Here is a 17,710-nt window from a genome sequence, read left to right on the forward strand (position 1 = left end):
ACACACACACACACACACACACAAAGCGTATATACTATATATACACACAGTGGTGCTTGAATGTTTGTGAATTTTATAGAATTTTCTATATTTCTGCATATATATATATATATATATATATATATATATATATATATATATATATATATGACAATCATAAGTCCTTAAAGTAGATAAGGAGAACCCAATTAAACAAGTGAGACAAAAATATTATAACTGGTCATTTATTTGTTGAGGAAAATGATCTAATCTTACATATCTGTGAGTGGCAAAAGTATGTGAACCTTTACATTCAGTATCCAGTGTGACCCCTTGTACAGCAATAACTGCAACTAAATGTTTCCGGTAACTGTTGATCAGTTCTGCACATCGGCTTAGAGGAATTTTTTCCCCAGATGCAGCAGAAACAGGCCCAAACTATGACACTACCACCATCATGTTTCACAGATGGGATACGGTTCTTATGCTGGAATGCAGTGTTTTCCTTTCATACACCATTTCAAACATAACGCTTCTCATTTAAACCAAAAATTCTATTTTCATTTCATCTATCCACAAAAATGTTTCCAATAGCCTTCTGGCTTGTCCATGTGATCTTTATCAACTACAGATTGGCAGCAATGTCCTTTTTGGACAGCAGTGGCTTTTTTCTTGCAACCCTGCCAACACCATTGTTGTTCAGTGTACTCCTGATGGTGGATTTCTGAACATTAACATTAGCAAATGTGAGAGTGATTTTAGGTGCCTAGAAGTTACCCTGGGTTCCTTTGTGACCTTGCAGACTATTACACGTCTTGTTCTTGGAGTGATCGTTGTTGGTCTCCACTCCTGAGGAGGGTAACAATAGTCTTAAGTTTCCTCCATTTGTACACAGTCTGTCTAACTCTGGATTGGTGGAGTCCAAACTGTTTAGAGATGGTTTTGTAACCTTTTTGAAACCTGTTGTGCAACATTTCTTTTTCTGAGGTCCTCAGAAATCTCCTTTGCTAATGCCATGATACACTTCCACAAACGTGTGTGAATATGATACTTTGATAGATCCCTGTTCTTTAAATAAGACAGGGTGCTCACTCACACCTGATTATCATCCCATTGATTGAAAACACCACTCCAAGTTCACCTTCAAATTAACTGTTAATCCTAGAAGTTCACATACTTTTGCCACTCACAGATATGTAACATTGGATCATTTTCCTCAATAAACAAATGACCAAGTATAATATTTTTGTATAATATATAATATCTATAACATTACTGGGTTCTCTTTGTCTACTTTTAGGACTGAAAATCTGCTGATGTTTTAGGCCATATTTATGTAAGAATATAGAAAATTCAAAAGGGTTCACAAACTTTCATGCACCACTGTATTGTAGCAACTTGCAGCACTGGTAGGCAGAACACAGACACAGGCAGAGACTGGACTGGTGTAAAAGAAGGTGTTTATTTCTTAAAGTGAGGCTGAAATGGGAGGATGGGAGTGGAAAAGGTGCTTGAGGTACTGTTTCCAGGGCCTGTGGGCTGTGTTGGGAGGACTAGGAAAGCGCATGGCAGTGGTGGTGAGATTTCTATGGCTTTCCTGTGGGTGCCAATGAGGAGCTCTCTTGGTGTGTCACAGGAGGTGGGCATTGCTGTTATTGGTATCTGTAACAAAAAGCAGAAGAGGGATCAGTGTGGTCTGGGAGACAGAAACTGCTCACCCCCACTAAGGCTGCAGTGGTCTTTTAAACTCTCCCATCTTCTCCAGGAGGGTGAGGAGCTGCATTCATTATCAGTCATCAGCCATGCTGTATTCCTCCACCCTGCCCTGTGGCCATGTGCTTTCCCGCAGTCCACAAAAGTGGTGGTGAGTTGCCACTGTCCTTTCAGCACCCAGGCAGCAGTCGTGTGAGGAGTGTACAGTGGATTGTGCATGTGGTGTGGAGGCCTGCCGTTACAACAACTATCCAAAAGAAGTAACCTCAAAATGACACCATTTGAAACACACTATTTCTCAAAGCGCCAATTTATTTTTGGTCTGAGTTTGCCATAGTATAGTCACACTTTGCATAATAAATATAAATGGAGCACCAGACACAAAGGATAAATGAGATCTACAACTTGTAGAAAATGCTTTTAGTATGGTCAGTTCCATCCACATGATATTAATAAACACCACAAAATAAACTCCATTAATTACAAGACAGTGGATAGAGAGGAAATATAACACGGTGCATCACTATCTGTCTTTGTTGCTGCGTAAATCAGTGGTCAGAGGATCATGCTGAATGGTTTGGTGCAACATGAGGGCCAGCAGCCCTGCTCTGTTAGTCATCGCTGTTCTTACGTTACGCTCCTGTTCAAATAGCTCATCCAACTTGTACCACTGTTAAAAGACACACAGACACATTAAAAAGAGAAAATGGTGCTATTTTTGAAAGCAATACACAGGTTATTTAATACATGCACAGGCAGAGTATAATCAAGTAGGTGTAACATTTGACCCACCACTCGAACACGCTCTAGGTCTACTTCTGCTCGTCGGAGTTTCTCCCAGCAGTAGTGTCTGTTGCATTTGCGCTTAGACATTCTGCAGTACTCTCCTGTTGGCTCAAATACATTACGCACTAGAGGACATCCACACACTTCATCCACTGGCACCTGCAAGAGAGACAGAAAACAAGGAAATGATGCAAGGCTTGTTTTTTTGGGGGACATTCCAGCCAATATCCAGAATTTAACCACTGATACATATTTTGTAAACATCCAATCTTGCGTCTTACAGCAATGGTGCAGCTGGCTCTGTAGCAAGATTTCCTAGTTTGAATACTGGAGACACCCCCTCCTAATTGCGTATCTTGGAAGTGAGGGATGCACCGAAATGAAAATTCTTGGCCGAAGCCGAATATAATGAAAAACTTAGCATTTTTTTTCACCACTGCATAAATTAAAGTCAAAATGTGCGTTTTACTATTTTGTCTTGCTTTTCAAAGAAAAAAGTCAATTACAAAAACTACAATTTCAAAATATTTATTTAACACTGAAAATTTTTCTTCATTCCAGCAGGCATAGGCTACCAACAAGGCACAATATAACTTTAAATAAATAAATGAGTAAAATAAAAATATTTTGATGTGGTCATCTTTGAGCCCATATCTTTTGAGGTATTATATTGGGGATATATACCGCTCGCGTCCCTGTACACCTCGCAGAGTATTATAGTAGATATAGTATAGTTAGATACATTGTTAATGTTATGTTCCTTGATGGATTTAGTTAGTTTAAACTATAGATTAGTTCATTTAGTCCCCGCTGGTTTTTCCGCTCCCAGTCCATAGTACTAGTTCTTGTTTTGTGTTTTGACCCTGTTTTCTGTGACCGCGACTTTGATTCCTGCTTTGCCCCGTTTATGCCTGTTTGCCGCTCGCCCGACCCTGTTTTGACTATGCTTTTTGGATTACGATTTGGATTTGTCTGCCTGCCCTTAAATAAATACGTCTTTACCTGCACCTGCTTCCGTGCTCTACTCCCTTACGTCTCGCGACGTGACAATACTCCGCGAGGTGTACAGGGACGCGAGCTGTATATATCACGAATATAATCAGCACTAAGCACTGGCAGCTGAAAACAATAAAGCCACACCCCCGAAAAACAACCAATGACAAAACAGGGAGGAGACAGAACAGAAACAAAACAAACGCACGTGTCCACAGTAAACAGTGTCACGGTTGTCAACATCCGAAGAGCACGTGCTCGCTGTGCACTCGTGCACGTAGCTCACGCATGCGCGTGCCCCCTCATCTCTCCTCATCGTGACATTCGCGCATCTCACTCTGGTGGCTAGTCTATTTGGTCGCGTCATCAAACACGTCATTGTTCGGTCAAATTTATTCGGCCTTTTCACTTATTGGTTGGATGTCACAATGTAACTAGGAATGCACTGAATGTTTGGCAACCGAAATAATTTTCGGTGCATCTCTAGTTACACTGTGACATCCAACCATACATGTTCAAGCGAAAAATATACAGAATAAATCCTGTGCCAGAGAATAGAGCAACAGGAGGCAAGCAGAGAGCAACTGTAGATCTTTCAAAATTACACTGAGCCAAATAAATGAAGTTCACAATAGCATGAGTTAGCGGACAACTGTCTCTCCTATCTCAGTTCAGCTCCTTTTTCCCCCAGGCATGGTGCTTCTCTTCTCTTTGTTTTGTACTAAATACAGACAAAACAGCTGTTTATCATATTCTTGGGAGAAAACCTAGTAACTCTGCTTTAAAATCTGGTTCACAGTCCTGTGGTTTGAAGTGCTACCTGCACACTCAAATATCCAGAACTTGCTGTTCTGGATACGGTGGTGTAGAAACCTTGTTTATAAAGAAAAGGATGTGATTTGCACAGCATTTTGATTAGCACAATGCTAACGGGATATTCTTCCTTCAACCATTTTCTATTGAATCAGATACCTTTCCAAGCCAATAGTATGCAAGAAAACGAATGTACAGTTGAAAATCAGGTTTACTGTCAAAATTTACAGACTTTCAGCTGTTTGCAATGAACAAATCAAACAAAAGCAATTTAAATAGTTCAACAAAATGAATGCTTCAAGTGGTTTCCCCAAATACAACTGAAAATGCAACTTATAATAAGAATTTATTATAAGTTGCATTTTTAGTCTCAACATTATTCAACCCCTGAATAGAATCCCAAATAGAACAGAATCCAAAACTTTAAGAGAAGAGATCATCGCCCTTCACAAACAAGGAACAGGATACAAAAAGATAGCAAAGGCACTGAATGCTCCTAAAGACACCGTTGGAAGCATAGTTCACAAGTTCAAAGTTAAGGGAACAGTGGTTACACTACCTGCACGGGGCAGAAAAATGAAGCCATCAATGGCTGCAAGCAGATTTCTGAGAAGGCAGGTTGTGAAATAAAAGTGACTGCAAAAGACCTGCAGCAAGACTTGGTGTAACAGGCACTGAGGTTTCAGTGAGCACAGTAAGGTGCGTACTAAACGCAGAAGGTTTCCATGCCAGAACTCCAAGACGTTCACCACTACTGACCCAAAAGCACAAGAAAAGTGGCTCAAAATCATATAAATAATCCACAGTAGTTTTGGGATTCTGTTCTGTGGAGCGATGAAGCAAAACTGGAACTTTTTGGCACGATGGATCAGCGGTGTGTCTGGAGGAAGAAGAATGAAGAAAGAACACTCTGTCCACAGTCGAGCATGGTGGAGGCTCCGTGATGCTCTGGGGCTGCTTTGCATCCTCTGGCACTGGAAACCTGCAGCGTGTGGAAGGCGAGATGGATTCATTGACGTATCAGGAAATCCTTGGAGAAAATGTCATGCCGTCTGTGAGGAAGCTGAAGCTTGGGCATCACTGGACCTTCCAACAGGACAATGATCCCAGCATACCTCAAATTACACCAAGGCTTGGCTGCAGAAGAAATCCTGGAAGATTCTACAGTGGCCATCACAGTCACCTGACTTGGACCCAGTAGAAAATCTCTGGTGGGATTTGAAGAAGGCGGTTGCAGTACGCAAACCCAAGAATATTACTGAACTGGAGGCCATTGCTCATGAGGAACGGGAGAAGATTCCTCAGGAACGCTGCCAGAAGCTGGTGTCTGGCTGTGCATCTCATTTGCAGCAGGTCATAACAGCAAAAAGTTGCTCTACTAAGTACTTAATAGATGCTTGCCATGAAGGGGTGAATAATTTTGAAACTGGAGAAGTCATTATAAGTTGTATTTTCAGTTGAATTTGGGGAAACCACTTGAAGTATTCGTTGTGTTGAGCTATTTTAATTGCTTTTGTTTGATTTGTAAATTCTGACAATAAACCTGATTTGCAATGGGTGTCATTTTGATTAATTTAAAATTTTTTGGAATAATTTTGATTACAACTGTATGTATGAACACATTTCTGATTCTGACAACCTACAGCACAAAGTGACATTTTAGAAAACAAAATTGCGCTTGCTGTGCTTATTTTTGCAAGTGAGGCAGGCTCTTCCTGTTTTAGGAGCATCAGAGTGCTGCGTAAGAGCGAAGGCTTATTGCTAATGGTTACAATCCCTTCCTCTGGTCACAGACAGACAGTGAGACAGACAGGTACACAAAAACAATTACTCTAGATTACGGGACTAGGTTTTCACCTTGGGGTCTCTGGAATGTTCTGGACACAAAACCTGAAGCCTCTTGCAGTAGGTTTTACTCTGAGGATTATACACATCACAGAAGAGTCTTGTTGCCCTGGTAACACAATAGACAGGATATTTGTAAACATTCCGTTCAAGTGTATTTCTTTAAAATACATTATTAATGCTTAAATAATTGTTCTTACCCTTCTATTCGTGTTGGGAATATAGAACCAAAGGATGTCTGGCTTTCGTACTGCCCATGTGAAGAAAAAAAAAGTTGTAAAACATCTAGCATGCTTTTAACATTTGAGTAACACAAGTTACGGTGTCTGAGACTCTCATTAACTGGAGAGCTACAGAAACAGAAGGCTGAGGTGAAGGAACATCTGAGCAGATTGAAAACCTCTATATTCACCTTAGCATAACACCTCTCCATGTGTCTCATTGCCACCTTAGGGTTAATGGGGTGACTGCAAGATACACAAAAGATCTGGAGATCCGTGTCCTCGCTTTCTGTTTCATTCACCTGCAGAGGGACACAGAATACAAGCACCATTCCTAATACTTTCTTAACCAAAGAAATGCTTGTGCAGGGCCACTGGGCCAGTGACTTCCCACCTCCTCATCCTGCTGAACCACTTGCTGCTTGGCTTTAGCAATGATCCCCTCCAGCTCATGAAAACGGCACTCCATTTCAGCAAGGCGCATGCGAGCTGCCTGCTGTTCCCTACGAATTCGTTCCAGTTGCTTCCTGCCCTGCTCCTCAGCGATGCACGGACTCTGCTGCCATTGCTGGATACGCTGTGGAAGAATCTCGTAGATCCGGCTGCCAAACCAGCAAGTATAGCAAATTTATTTTGCAGTTATGTGGAAGGTACATTTAGAGACGATGAAGGGTGTCTTTAAAAGACTCGAATTTAAACATGCATAAGTAAAAAATGGGGACAGGACCCACTTGGTTGCTAGCTTCATGCCACAGTCTTCTGAGCAATATTTTGAGTTAGGACGTGCCACTTCAACACAGCTAGGGCCCAAGCACTGGTGCAAGTCTCCGGTGTAACGACCATCACTTCTGTCACTGTGCCTGATACGGTCTTTATGCTTCTGTTTTTGCTTGTGCCTGCGAGACTCCTTCTGAAAAGGGACAACACCAATGCACCGAAGACAATGACCAAGAATAAAGTTATAACACATGCATGTTCAGTATCACAACACTTGTTTTTTGTACCTTTTTGTCAAGTTTCTTCTCTCGACGCTTAACATGCTTGACTTTTATAGCTTTCTTGCACTGAGCAGGGCTGTAAACTGGACCTTCTTCATCACTGCCCCAAGGCTACACAAGAGTGACAAAAGCAGCAAGCTAAAAACGGTTACATAATGCACCACTGTGTTGTTAAAAAAAAAAAGATTGGTTTAATCACTGACTCAGAATAACTTGAATTTTGCCATTGTATTACCATATTCTGGTCCTTGTATCGTGAGTACAGCTCCATCTCATCTTCATTATAATCATCTGAATATTGTCCGTCTCTGTGCATCCTATTTTCTGTCCTCTCATGCAAGAAAAACTCCTCATCTCGAACACGCAGCATTTTCTTAAGACATTACATTTAAAGAAACACAGGATTTAAGACATACAAGTACAAACATGGTAACTGATGTGAAGCACCACTTTTACAAGGCACTCCTGCTGTTTTTCCTGTGGTCATCAAGCTCACATTACCTACAGCCAGGTGACAAATTAAAGAAAAATCCTGAATAAATGAGTGGAATTGCAGATGCTTCAACACAGATGTGCTACATTATACAAGTAATAATATCTTCCTACCATGCTAGCTATCTTCCTACCAAGCAAGTTCGAATCCTGAAGGTGCCCAAAAAGGTCTGTGTCCGAGAACCATGGGAGCAAAACTGGCTTTGATCTGGGTGGGTGCTGTGCCAGGTACTCGAGGTGCTTCACATCGTACAACACCACAATCAACTTACTCATAACAATTTACGCAATTACCCTTGCACGAACTACACACTGCCGCAGTCGACATTTTTGCCGGATTTTATTTGGGCCCCCAAATTTTTTCATGTCCTTGCAGAAGTCACACTGTGCACAGTCTTCAGTACGTCTGCAGGGTTCACACTCACCACACATGCGTGCAGAACGTTTCACCTGTAACAGAAACTTTCTACTGTTATTTATATAATTATAAATAACATACAGCATGGGTATTTAACGGGTATTTGAATGTCAGTATACGCCAGAAAAACTTCAATATAGTGTCACAATACTGGAATATCTAACTTCAATACAATATCTTTGAAAATAATCGATATTCAATACCACGGGAGAAATTGCCACAACATTAAGGGCATAACATTGTAGGTTTTTATTAAAAGAAATATACAGTGGGGGAAATGAGTATTGGACGCATCAACATTTTTTTCAATAAATATATTTCCAGTGAGGTTATTCACATGAAATTTTCACCAGACATCAGTATTAACTTAACTAATCCACAAATATAATGAATTCACAACATTAAAGTCCATAAATAAAGTTATGTGTAATAAAGTGGAATGACAGGAAAAAAGTATTGGACACACTAAGAAAAAGCAGTTCTCCAAGGTAAAGTAAGGTAAGGAAAGGAACCAGCTGAAATCTGTAAGTAATTATACCCCCTATCTGTGCATATTAATATCATCTGGGTTAGTAAATTGATGGTCTATAAAAAGGCTTTTCATTACCAAGGTGTCACACAAGAAACATCTCATGATGGGTAAAAGCAAAGAGCTCTTCCAAGACCTTCACAACCTTATTGTTGTGAAACATGTTGATGGAATCGGATACAGACGTATTTCAAACCTTCTGAATCCTCCAGTAGGCACCATTGGAGTCATTATCCAAAAGTGGAAGCAACATCACTCCGTTATCAACCAACCACGCACAGGAGCTCCTCACAAGATTTCTGACCAGGGAGTCAGAAGAATAGACAGAAGAGTAGCCCAAGAGCCAAGGATCACTCGGAAAGAGCTCCAGAAACACTTGGAGGCAGCAGGTACCATCGTCACAGAGAAAACAATAGGCAATGCACTCCACTGCTCACGCTCACCCGCAAGACTTCATTACTAAAGAAAAGGCATGTCGAAGCTCATTTAACCCTCTTACCCCTAAGTTCCCACAGTATTATGTCCCATAACCCTATATTCCCCAGAGAAACAGCACGCCAACCCTGAGTTCCTGGGCCAAAATCAACATTTTAATTTTAACATTTTTAGGCCTTGAAACAACTTATAATAATGTATTTGTGTAATATTACTTTGAAAATGAAGCAGTTCAGTGTTTTTACTCCATTTAGAGCACAATTCTTAACTAGAGAAATTACGAAAAATGCTCGCTAAAATCCTTCTACTCATTTAGAAGTACCATACGAGCATCAGTGTGGTCAATGCCTTTTAATAAATTCAAGTAAATAATAAATAAATAAATGCATTTTAGCGCCAAAAGTCAAGTTTCTGGTGATAATCAGACCAGCAGGTAGTGTTTTCACGAATGCACAGAGATGGTCAGGTTATGACTCCAGACCCCTGCAGTGTCAGTCACACTGGTTGATGCTGAAGATGAAGACGGATCAGGGTCTGAATCAGGAGAGTTTGCGTCTCTATCAGTTTCGGTTTCAAAATCGCCTGAACTTTCACTGCTGTCACTATCTAGAATCCTCGCTCTCGCCTGTGTAACTGTGTATGTTTTTTCTTTTTTTCACTGTTTTAGATGTACCTGTGTTCACTGTAGGTGTAACTTTAGCTGGAACACGATTAGCTTTTCGCTTTGGCATTTTTAGTTCACTTCTACTATTACACCAATATTCACGCTTGGATCTTCATCGTAATGCCGGCGTAATAACGTAATCACGTCATGACGTCATTAACCTTCCGGGTCAAAAAATAATAATTAATTAAGTAAGGAATCATAGCAGAGTAATGCCGGTACACCGGCCTTACGGGGATAACGTTTACACTGTAAATCCTCTATATCGGCCTTACGGGGATTTGGCATAGACGACCAAGCCAGTATATTCTCCTTATGGGAATAGATCAAAGACGGGCAAGCCAGTTTTTCGGCCATACGGGGTAAGAGGGTTAAAGTTTGCTACAACTCATTTGGACAAGCCTGTGAAATACTGGGAGAGTGTAGTCTGGTCAGACGAGAGCAAAATTAAACTTTTTGGCTGTCATACTAAACACCATGTTTGGAGAAGAAATGTCACTGCACATCACCCTAAAAACACTACACCAACAGTGAAGTCTGGAGGTGAAGCATCATGGTGTGTTGTTTTTCATCACATGGTACTGGAAGACTTCATATAATTGAAGGAACGGTGAATGGAGCCCTTTACCGGGAGATTCTTGAGAAGAATCTGCTGCCATCCACCAGGATGATGAAGATGAGATGTGGGTGGAGCTTCCAGCAGGACAACGATCCAAAACATACAGCAAAGGAAACTCTCAATTGGTTTCAGAGAAATAAATCAAGGTGTTAGAATGGCCCAGTAAGTCACCTGACTCGAATCCAACTGAACAAGATTTAAAGACAATATGTTTAGAAGAACGGACTAAAATCACAACTGAATACTGCGGAACATTAATTTCTTCATACAGGAAGTGTCTTGATGGGTCATTACAAACAAAGACTTCTCCACTAAGTATTAAATACATTTCAGTTAGCGTGTTCAGTACTTTTTTCCTGTCATTCAACTTTATTACACATAACTTTATTTATGGTCTTTAATGTTGTGAATTCTTTATATTTGTGGATTTCTTCAGTTAATACTGATATCTGGTGAAAATTTCATGTGAATAACCTCATTGGAAATATATTTACTGAAAAAAAAAAAATGTTGATGCATACAATTCTTATTTCCCCCAGTGTATACAAGGCTATAACATGACAATGTATACTTTTACATTAATGAAAACTTCCTGAGGTAGTGCTACTCTTTGCAACTAGCTTAGCTTTGGGATTTACAACGGGACAAGACACTTATCAACAACAGTTTACTGGGCCATCTTGTTTATTCCTTCACTGACGGTGAAATGGGAGCTGTTTCCAACTGTGTCAGTCCTCCAGGTGCTTTGTTAAATTAGTGGTTTGTTAGCACTGCTCTGTAGCATCGCTTGCATATTGGCTTGTGTCCTTCGCCTTTCAGTGTTAATTTGCCTCAAATCCGAAATATTTTCAAATAACACTCCTGCTGTTTTCTTTATCCACCAAAATGGGCAGCAGCTCTGCACTTGCCATCTTTCTAAGGCCATAACAAAATGCTATTCAACCGATGCGAATGAGATAAGTGAGACAAGAAGACAGCACTGTGAGTAAATGAGAGGAGGCAGGGCCATTTCGGCACTGCGGTGTCTCAACTTGCTGTCAGTGAGAAAAGAGAGCGAGAAAGCACAGCTGGTATCAGCGTTTCGATACTGCAGAAAATGAGTATTGAAACCGTTTCAAATATTCAGAATTGATATGCATTGAAGAAAAAAAAAATCTATATTTTTGACAACACTACTTCAATAATAGACAGGTCACAAGGACAAGGATGTGTAGTTTAAAAAAAAAAAAAAAAAAAGAAAGAAAGAAAAACAGGAAAATGCTGTAACTACTCACTTTAGATCCACGGCGCTTATCCAGTTTGAAGTCTGGCACACTAGATCGTTTCTGAACTCTCTCTGGTTCCATCTCTCTCTCACATGATTTTTTTGACCGGTATTTTAATTCAAGAGAGGGATCCATTTCTGTCAGATAAAGAAACACTAATTATGAATGTAGTTCTATTAACCCTGGATAATCCCCATGGACTGTGGAAAATTAAGAAGTTTCGTATGACATAGTATTTGCAAGAAATACTGCAGTCATATAGCCATCTTTCACTAGGACCTGTTTACCTAGCAGGTGCAGAAAGACAACGAACCCTAGTGGTTTTCTAATACACATAACTAACCTTCCATTTCACCCATTCAACATGCTGGGACAATGAGTATCACATGAGCACCATATTGTATAAAATGCCACAGTATGAGAAAAGCTTGACAGGTGTTGGACGTGACTGCAACACTCATGGAGGTATGGACCAGCACTGGGAGGGGTGACATTAACCTTTAGAACCTGGAGAATGCACACAGTGCCATCCAGGTAGCGGGAGAGTTCCCACAGCTGCATGTCTATAATGCTCAAGACAATAAGCCCCTCCTCATAGAGTGGTGCACAGTTGCCATTTGGTGTAAGTAGCACCTCAGAGCAGCCAATGGGCACAACAAGAGAACACTCTGAAGGTTTGCCTTTGTGGAAAGCTGCAAGGTCAAGCGATTGGTTTATACAACTGGGTCATTTCAGAGCCACCAACACATACAAGGTGAGGCATATATAATATAATACAGTGATTGCTAGCAAAAAAAGCAGGTTTTAGGGGCATGCATTTCAGGTAAGCATAATGAATAGGCTTGTAAGGCGAGGCTGTAAAAGAGTCCAGCACTAGGGGTTTAACTAATAGACTTGCTCACAGACAGGCAGATACAGCTGTGAAAAACTTTATATTATATTTATTTACAGTCAGGTCCATGCATATTTGGACAATTGCAATTTTGCCATTGACCATCACTATAGTGGATTTGAAATTAAGCAATCAAGATGTAATTGAAGTGTAGACTTTCAGCTTTAATTCAAGGGGTTTAACAAAAATATTGTATTAACCACTTAGGAATTACAGCCATTTATTTTTAAGATTCCCTCCGTTTTCACAGGCTGAAAAGTAATTGGACAAACTAACAATCATATATATTAGGATTGTTTTTAATACTTGGTTGCGAATCCTTTGCAGTCAATGACTGCTAAAATCTGGTACCCATGGACATCAAATGTTGAATTTCTGCCTTCAGTTTTGTCTTCAGAATGTGAAACATATGCACAATTAGGTTGAGGTCTCTAGACATTTAAGAACATTCAATTTCTTTGCCTTAAGAAGCCCTTGGGTTGCTTAAGAGTTATGTTTTGTGTTATCCGTCTGTTCTGTGAAGCACCTTCCCATCAGTATTGCAGCATTTGACTGAATCTGAGCAGAAAGTAAAGCTAGGTCTGTTTTGTTTTTTCAGCCTAATGATGGCCTCCTTTTCTTGCATCACCACCTCTCTGAACCGCATATAGAGAGTTCCCATGAACAGCTTGGAATCAAGTCCAGACCATTTATCTCCTTAATTTTTCATGAAATAATGAGGATACACTGGCCATGAAACTGCTTATCAGTCAACTGTCCAATTACTTTTCAGCCTGTGAAAATGGAGGTACTCTTATGGCAAATAATAATAATAAATTAAAGAGCTAGTTCACCCAAAAATTAAAATTCTGTTATCAATTACACACCCCATGTCGTTCCAAACCCACAAGACTTTCGATCATCTTTGGAACACAAATAAATACATTTTAATCAAACCTGGGTGATTTCTGTCCCTCTGTTTCTAGTCGAAGTAACCAAAACTTTCAAGCTCCAAAACATTCATAAAGGCATCGTAAAAGTAATCCATGTGACTCCAGTGGTTTAATACCAATTTTATGAAGCAATATGAATGCTTTCTGTGTGCAAGAAAAACAAAAAAGCCTTTATTCACAAAATATCGACTTCAGATCTCCAACATGCGTTCACGAGAGAGCCACAATGCAAGCTTGTTGTGTTTACAGGAAAGCGGACATAAAAATATCCATGAGAGCTGGCAAAAAAAATGCAAGTCCTCCTTGCTTACAATCTCGCAATACAAGGAGGACTTGCATTTTTTCTCTGCTCTTGCATGTAGTGTGGTGGTGTACAGAGGCAAAATTATGAAACCTGTGTCATTTATAATACTCAGGGACCTGACTGTGTATTAAGAAATGGATTACTCTCTGATACTTGATCATAAAACTAAGCTGATGATGTTTTTGAAGGGGAAGTACTTTTGTTTTAAATTATGTCTCTCTCTCTCTCCTGGGCGATAAATTGTTCCTAAACTATAAAACAAATAACAAAACGCTCACTAAATTGAGTTTATTGGGTTTGAAGCGTTAAAGTTTTTGATAAAATCATTGCACTGTGGCATATTGAATTTCCTCACACTCGGACACTATCAAGGCTAGGGTTTAATGTCGTGGTTCTTTTGACAACTTTTGGCTAAAACACAAATCCCATATCATTGGAGAAAACTCTCAACGGGAACAAAAAAAAACCCTGACAGAACACAACGCAGCAGAGAAAATGAGGGGTGAAAAAGGATAACCCGACTTCAGCCCCAGTGGCGTATATTAGGGAATCCACACAACGCTGCAGAGATCAACGCATGGTACAGCCAGGGAACCCATCGCCTGCCAGTGTGTACATGTACACGAGGTGAGAAGGTTTGAGAGATAGAGATGGCTGTATGACCGAACACAATATTTGAATTACATACATCCGAGTCAGTTTTGGAGTGTCTTGGCATGAACACACGAGACAATTATTGTTAGAGCCCCTCACAATTAGAAGGGTCAGAAAAGAACCTCATCTCAGCTTTATGTGGAGTTTCTCCAGCCATTCTAAAATGTAGCAAACATCTTGCAAATGACTATGTTGCGATCCTTTTGACTGAACAGAAGAGGATGGGCTACTTACCCTGACACTGCTGGCAATACCACTCTCTGATACCCTTTGCCATTTTCTCAGTCATGTTTATGCAATGTCCATGGAACCACTCGTTACAGTTATCACAGCCACTGTGGACACAAGACCGAGTAAACTAGTACAAAAGACAAAATACACATACAGGTGCATCTCATAAAAAAAGTTCATTTTTCCCCATAATTTATTTCAAAAAGTGGAACTTTCATGTATTCTAGATTCATCACACAAAGTGAAATATTTCAAGCCTTTTTTTTGTTTTAATCTTGATTATGGTTCACAGCTCATGGAAATCAAAAATCCAGTATCTCAAAATGTTACAATAAAAAGAGTGCATAAAATTTATGCACTCAATCCTTGGTCGGAGCTATTTTGCCCAAATTACTGCATCACTGCGGCGTGTCATTGATGTAATCAGCCTGTGGCACTGCTGAGGTGTTCTGGAAGCCCAGGTTGCTTTGATAGCGGCCTTCAGCTCGTCTGTATTGTTGGGTCTGGTGTCTCTCGTAGATTCTCTATGGGGTTCGGGTCAGGCGAGTCGGCTGGACAATCAAGCACAGTAACACCATGGTCAGTAAACCGGTTACTAGAAGTTTTGGCACTGTGGGCAGGTGCAGAGTCCTGCTGGAAAAGGAAATCTGCATCTCCATAAAGCTCGTCAGCAGATGGAAGCATGAAGTGCTCCAAAATCTCCTGGTAGACGCTGCATCGACTCTCGACATGAGAAAACACAGTGGACCAACACCAGCAGATGACATGGCACCTCAAATCATCACTGACTGTGGAAACTTCACACTGGACTTCAAGCAGCTTGGATTCTGTTCCTCTCCACTCTTCCTCCAGACTCTGGAACCTTGATTTCCAAATTAAATGCAACATTTACTTTCATCTGAAAAGAGGACTTTGGACCACTGAGCAATGGTCCAGTTCTTTTTCTCCTTAGCCCAGGTAAGACACTTCTGACATTGTCTCTGGTTCAGGAGTGGGTTGACACTAGAAATGTGACATTTCTGATTATAAATGCTTTATTCTCATATTTTGAGATACTGGATTTTTTTTTTATTTCCATGAGCTGTAAGCCATAACTGTCAAGATTAAAACAAAAAAAAGCTTAAAATGTTTCACTTTATATGTAATGAATCTAGATTATATGAAAGTTCCACTTTTTGAATTAAATTACAGGAAAAAAAAAAAAGTACTTTTCCACGATATTCTATTTTTTTTGAGATGCCCCTATACACACAGGCTGCAAACGGCACTAAAGAAAACTGCACATTGATCTCACATCATGAAACAGTTGATGTCTGGTTTCCGGCAGATGCAGTACAGAGGTGGTTTCTCATCTTCTACACTGCTGTTGTCCACTGCTGGCACTTGGTCCATATCGGAAATCTCACTTTCCTTAAGGTAGTGAAACAAACATGTGGTGATTATTAATGAACTAGTCCATTACAAAAACAAGATAACTCATTTCTTTCTTGCTGTGCCTTAACTATGTTTTCCAAAGCAAAGCCATCAGCTTATTTAGGGTGCTAAATACTATACACAAAATGTATGATATTTACACTCTGCACATAATTAAGCAAACAGAAAAACAACACCTCATTGGCTGAGGATTGTATCAGGCTGAAAACGTCCTTACAAAGCTTTCATTCACTGGGAGGAAAGGCAGCGATGTAGACTGCTGTTAAGGACGCAGTGTTTAAATGTCTGTTATCATTTCCTTATACAGATTTTTACATGTAAAATCACTGAGACGCAAATGACACCACAATAATAGCCACCCTGCCTGGAGCATTCCTCCTGAGGAGAGAGTGTATAAAATATTTCATTTGGTGCTGAGACTTCTGCTAAATAATTAGAAACTGCATAATAATTAATCCATTTTATTTACATTCCTGTTAATTATCAGGGCTGGTTATATTAGCTAAAATATCCGAGTTACACTCGACTAGCTGACAATCAAACTGACAAGACAAATCGTCTAGTCAGTTATGAACAAACGCCAAAATTACTTCTTATTATACAACAAGGCAATGACTCAAAACTATACACTAATTCACGCCGAAGTTTACTTGTGTTTTTTTTGTAGAACTTGTCCTGTTAGCTCTGGTTAGCACACTCACCATCGGCGCAAGTTAGCTGGGATTTACGCAGTTCGTTTTATTCGATTAAAACACTCTTCAACAGACGGTCGTCTTCTAGCTTTAATTTGGTTGTAATCTTAAAACCTGTTCAGCTCTTCTTTATACGTAAGCATGGGAGTATGAATAACAAAAATTAAACATTTTCCCCCCCTTCCTATTCTTCTTCTTCTTCTTCTTGTTTTACGCCGGTTGGCAAACCAGCTTTTGGTGCATTTCCGCCACCTACTGGTTCGGAGTGTGGAGCATCAATGTGAAGGCAAAAAAAGGGGGAAAAAAACTAAAATAAATAAATAAATAAATACACCTAACCGACTATATCCTTCTTACGACGGCGTTTTAGTCCCACGTAAAAAATAAATAAATTAAGATTACGAGATTAAAGTCGTAATATTGTGAGAATAATGTCAATATTACACCACAGTAAAGTTAGTTTTATAGTGGACATTCGCAGATTCGAGATTCGCTCTTCAATTTCCCAATAAATAAATATACAAAAAGGACAACATGTGTATTAAATTCAGTTATACTTTATTTTCTGTCCATTCCAGAGCAAGGAGATGCACATTTTGTCATTTTTATATTTCCTGAGAAATCGAAGAGCGAATCTCGAATATGCACCGAATGTCCAATCCAAATTGACTGCATTGGTCCACCGTTAAACTAATCTAAATTCACTGGCGCAGACCTACTTGTACACGACATCACTTCAAACACATTCACGTCAAAATTACGACTTTATTCTCGTATTACTACGAGTCTATTCTCGTAATT

At 39.9% G+C, this 17,710-nt stretch overlaps 1 protein-coding gene across 1 annotated transcript; it reads right to left on the bottom strand.

Annotated features, from left to right (window-relative positions):
- Positions 1 to 1,986: 1,986 nt before the first annotated feature.
- Positions 1,987 to 17,309, bottom strand: cxxc1b (CXXC finger protein 1b). The gene is made up of 14 exons (XM_053653247.1): positions 16,919 to 17,309; positions 16,078 to 16,193; positions 14,787 to 14,887; positions 11,780 to 11,907; positions 8,135 to 8,290; positions 7,584 to 7,721; positions 7,355 to 7,459; positions 7,082 to 7,260; positions 6,745 to 6,952; positions 6,542 to 6,652; positions 6,330 to 6,379; positions 6,142 to 6,238; positions 2,485 to 2,637; positions 1,987 to 2,362 (listed from the first exon to the last, which is right to left on the bottom strand). The coding sequence occupies exons 1-14, from the start codon at positions 16,919 to 16,921 to the stop codon at positions 2,216 to 2,218; spliced, it is 1,692 nt and encodes a 563-aa protein (XP_053509222.1). The 5' UTR covers positions 16,922 to 17,309; the 3' UTR covers positions 1,987 to 2,215.
- Positions 17,310 to 17,710: the final 401 nt, after the last annotated feature.

The sequence above is a fragment of the Ictalurus furcatus genome, chromosome 21 (assembly GCF_023375685.1).
Source record: "Ictalurus furcatus strain D&B chromosome 21, Billie_1.0, whole genome shotgun sequence".
NCBI lineage: Eukaryota > Metazoa > Chordata > Actinopteri > Siluriformes > Ictaluridae > Ictalurus > Ictalurus furcatus.

Coding starts and splice junctions, on each gene's coding strand:
- cxxc1b (XM_053653247.1), bottom strand. Junction 7,722..8,134: donor AGTGTGTAGTTCGTGCAAGG/GTAATTGCGTAA, acceptor TAATGTCTTAAG/AAAATGCTGCGTGTTCGAGA. Junction 2,638..6,141: donor AACATTCCAGAGACCCCAAG/GTGAAAACCTAG, acceptor TCTCTCTTGCAG/GTGCCAGTGGATGAAGTGTG.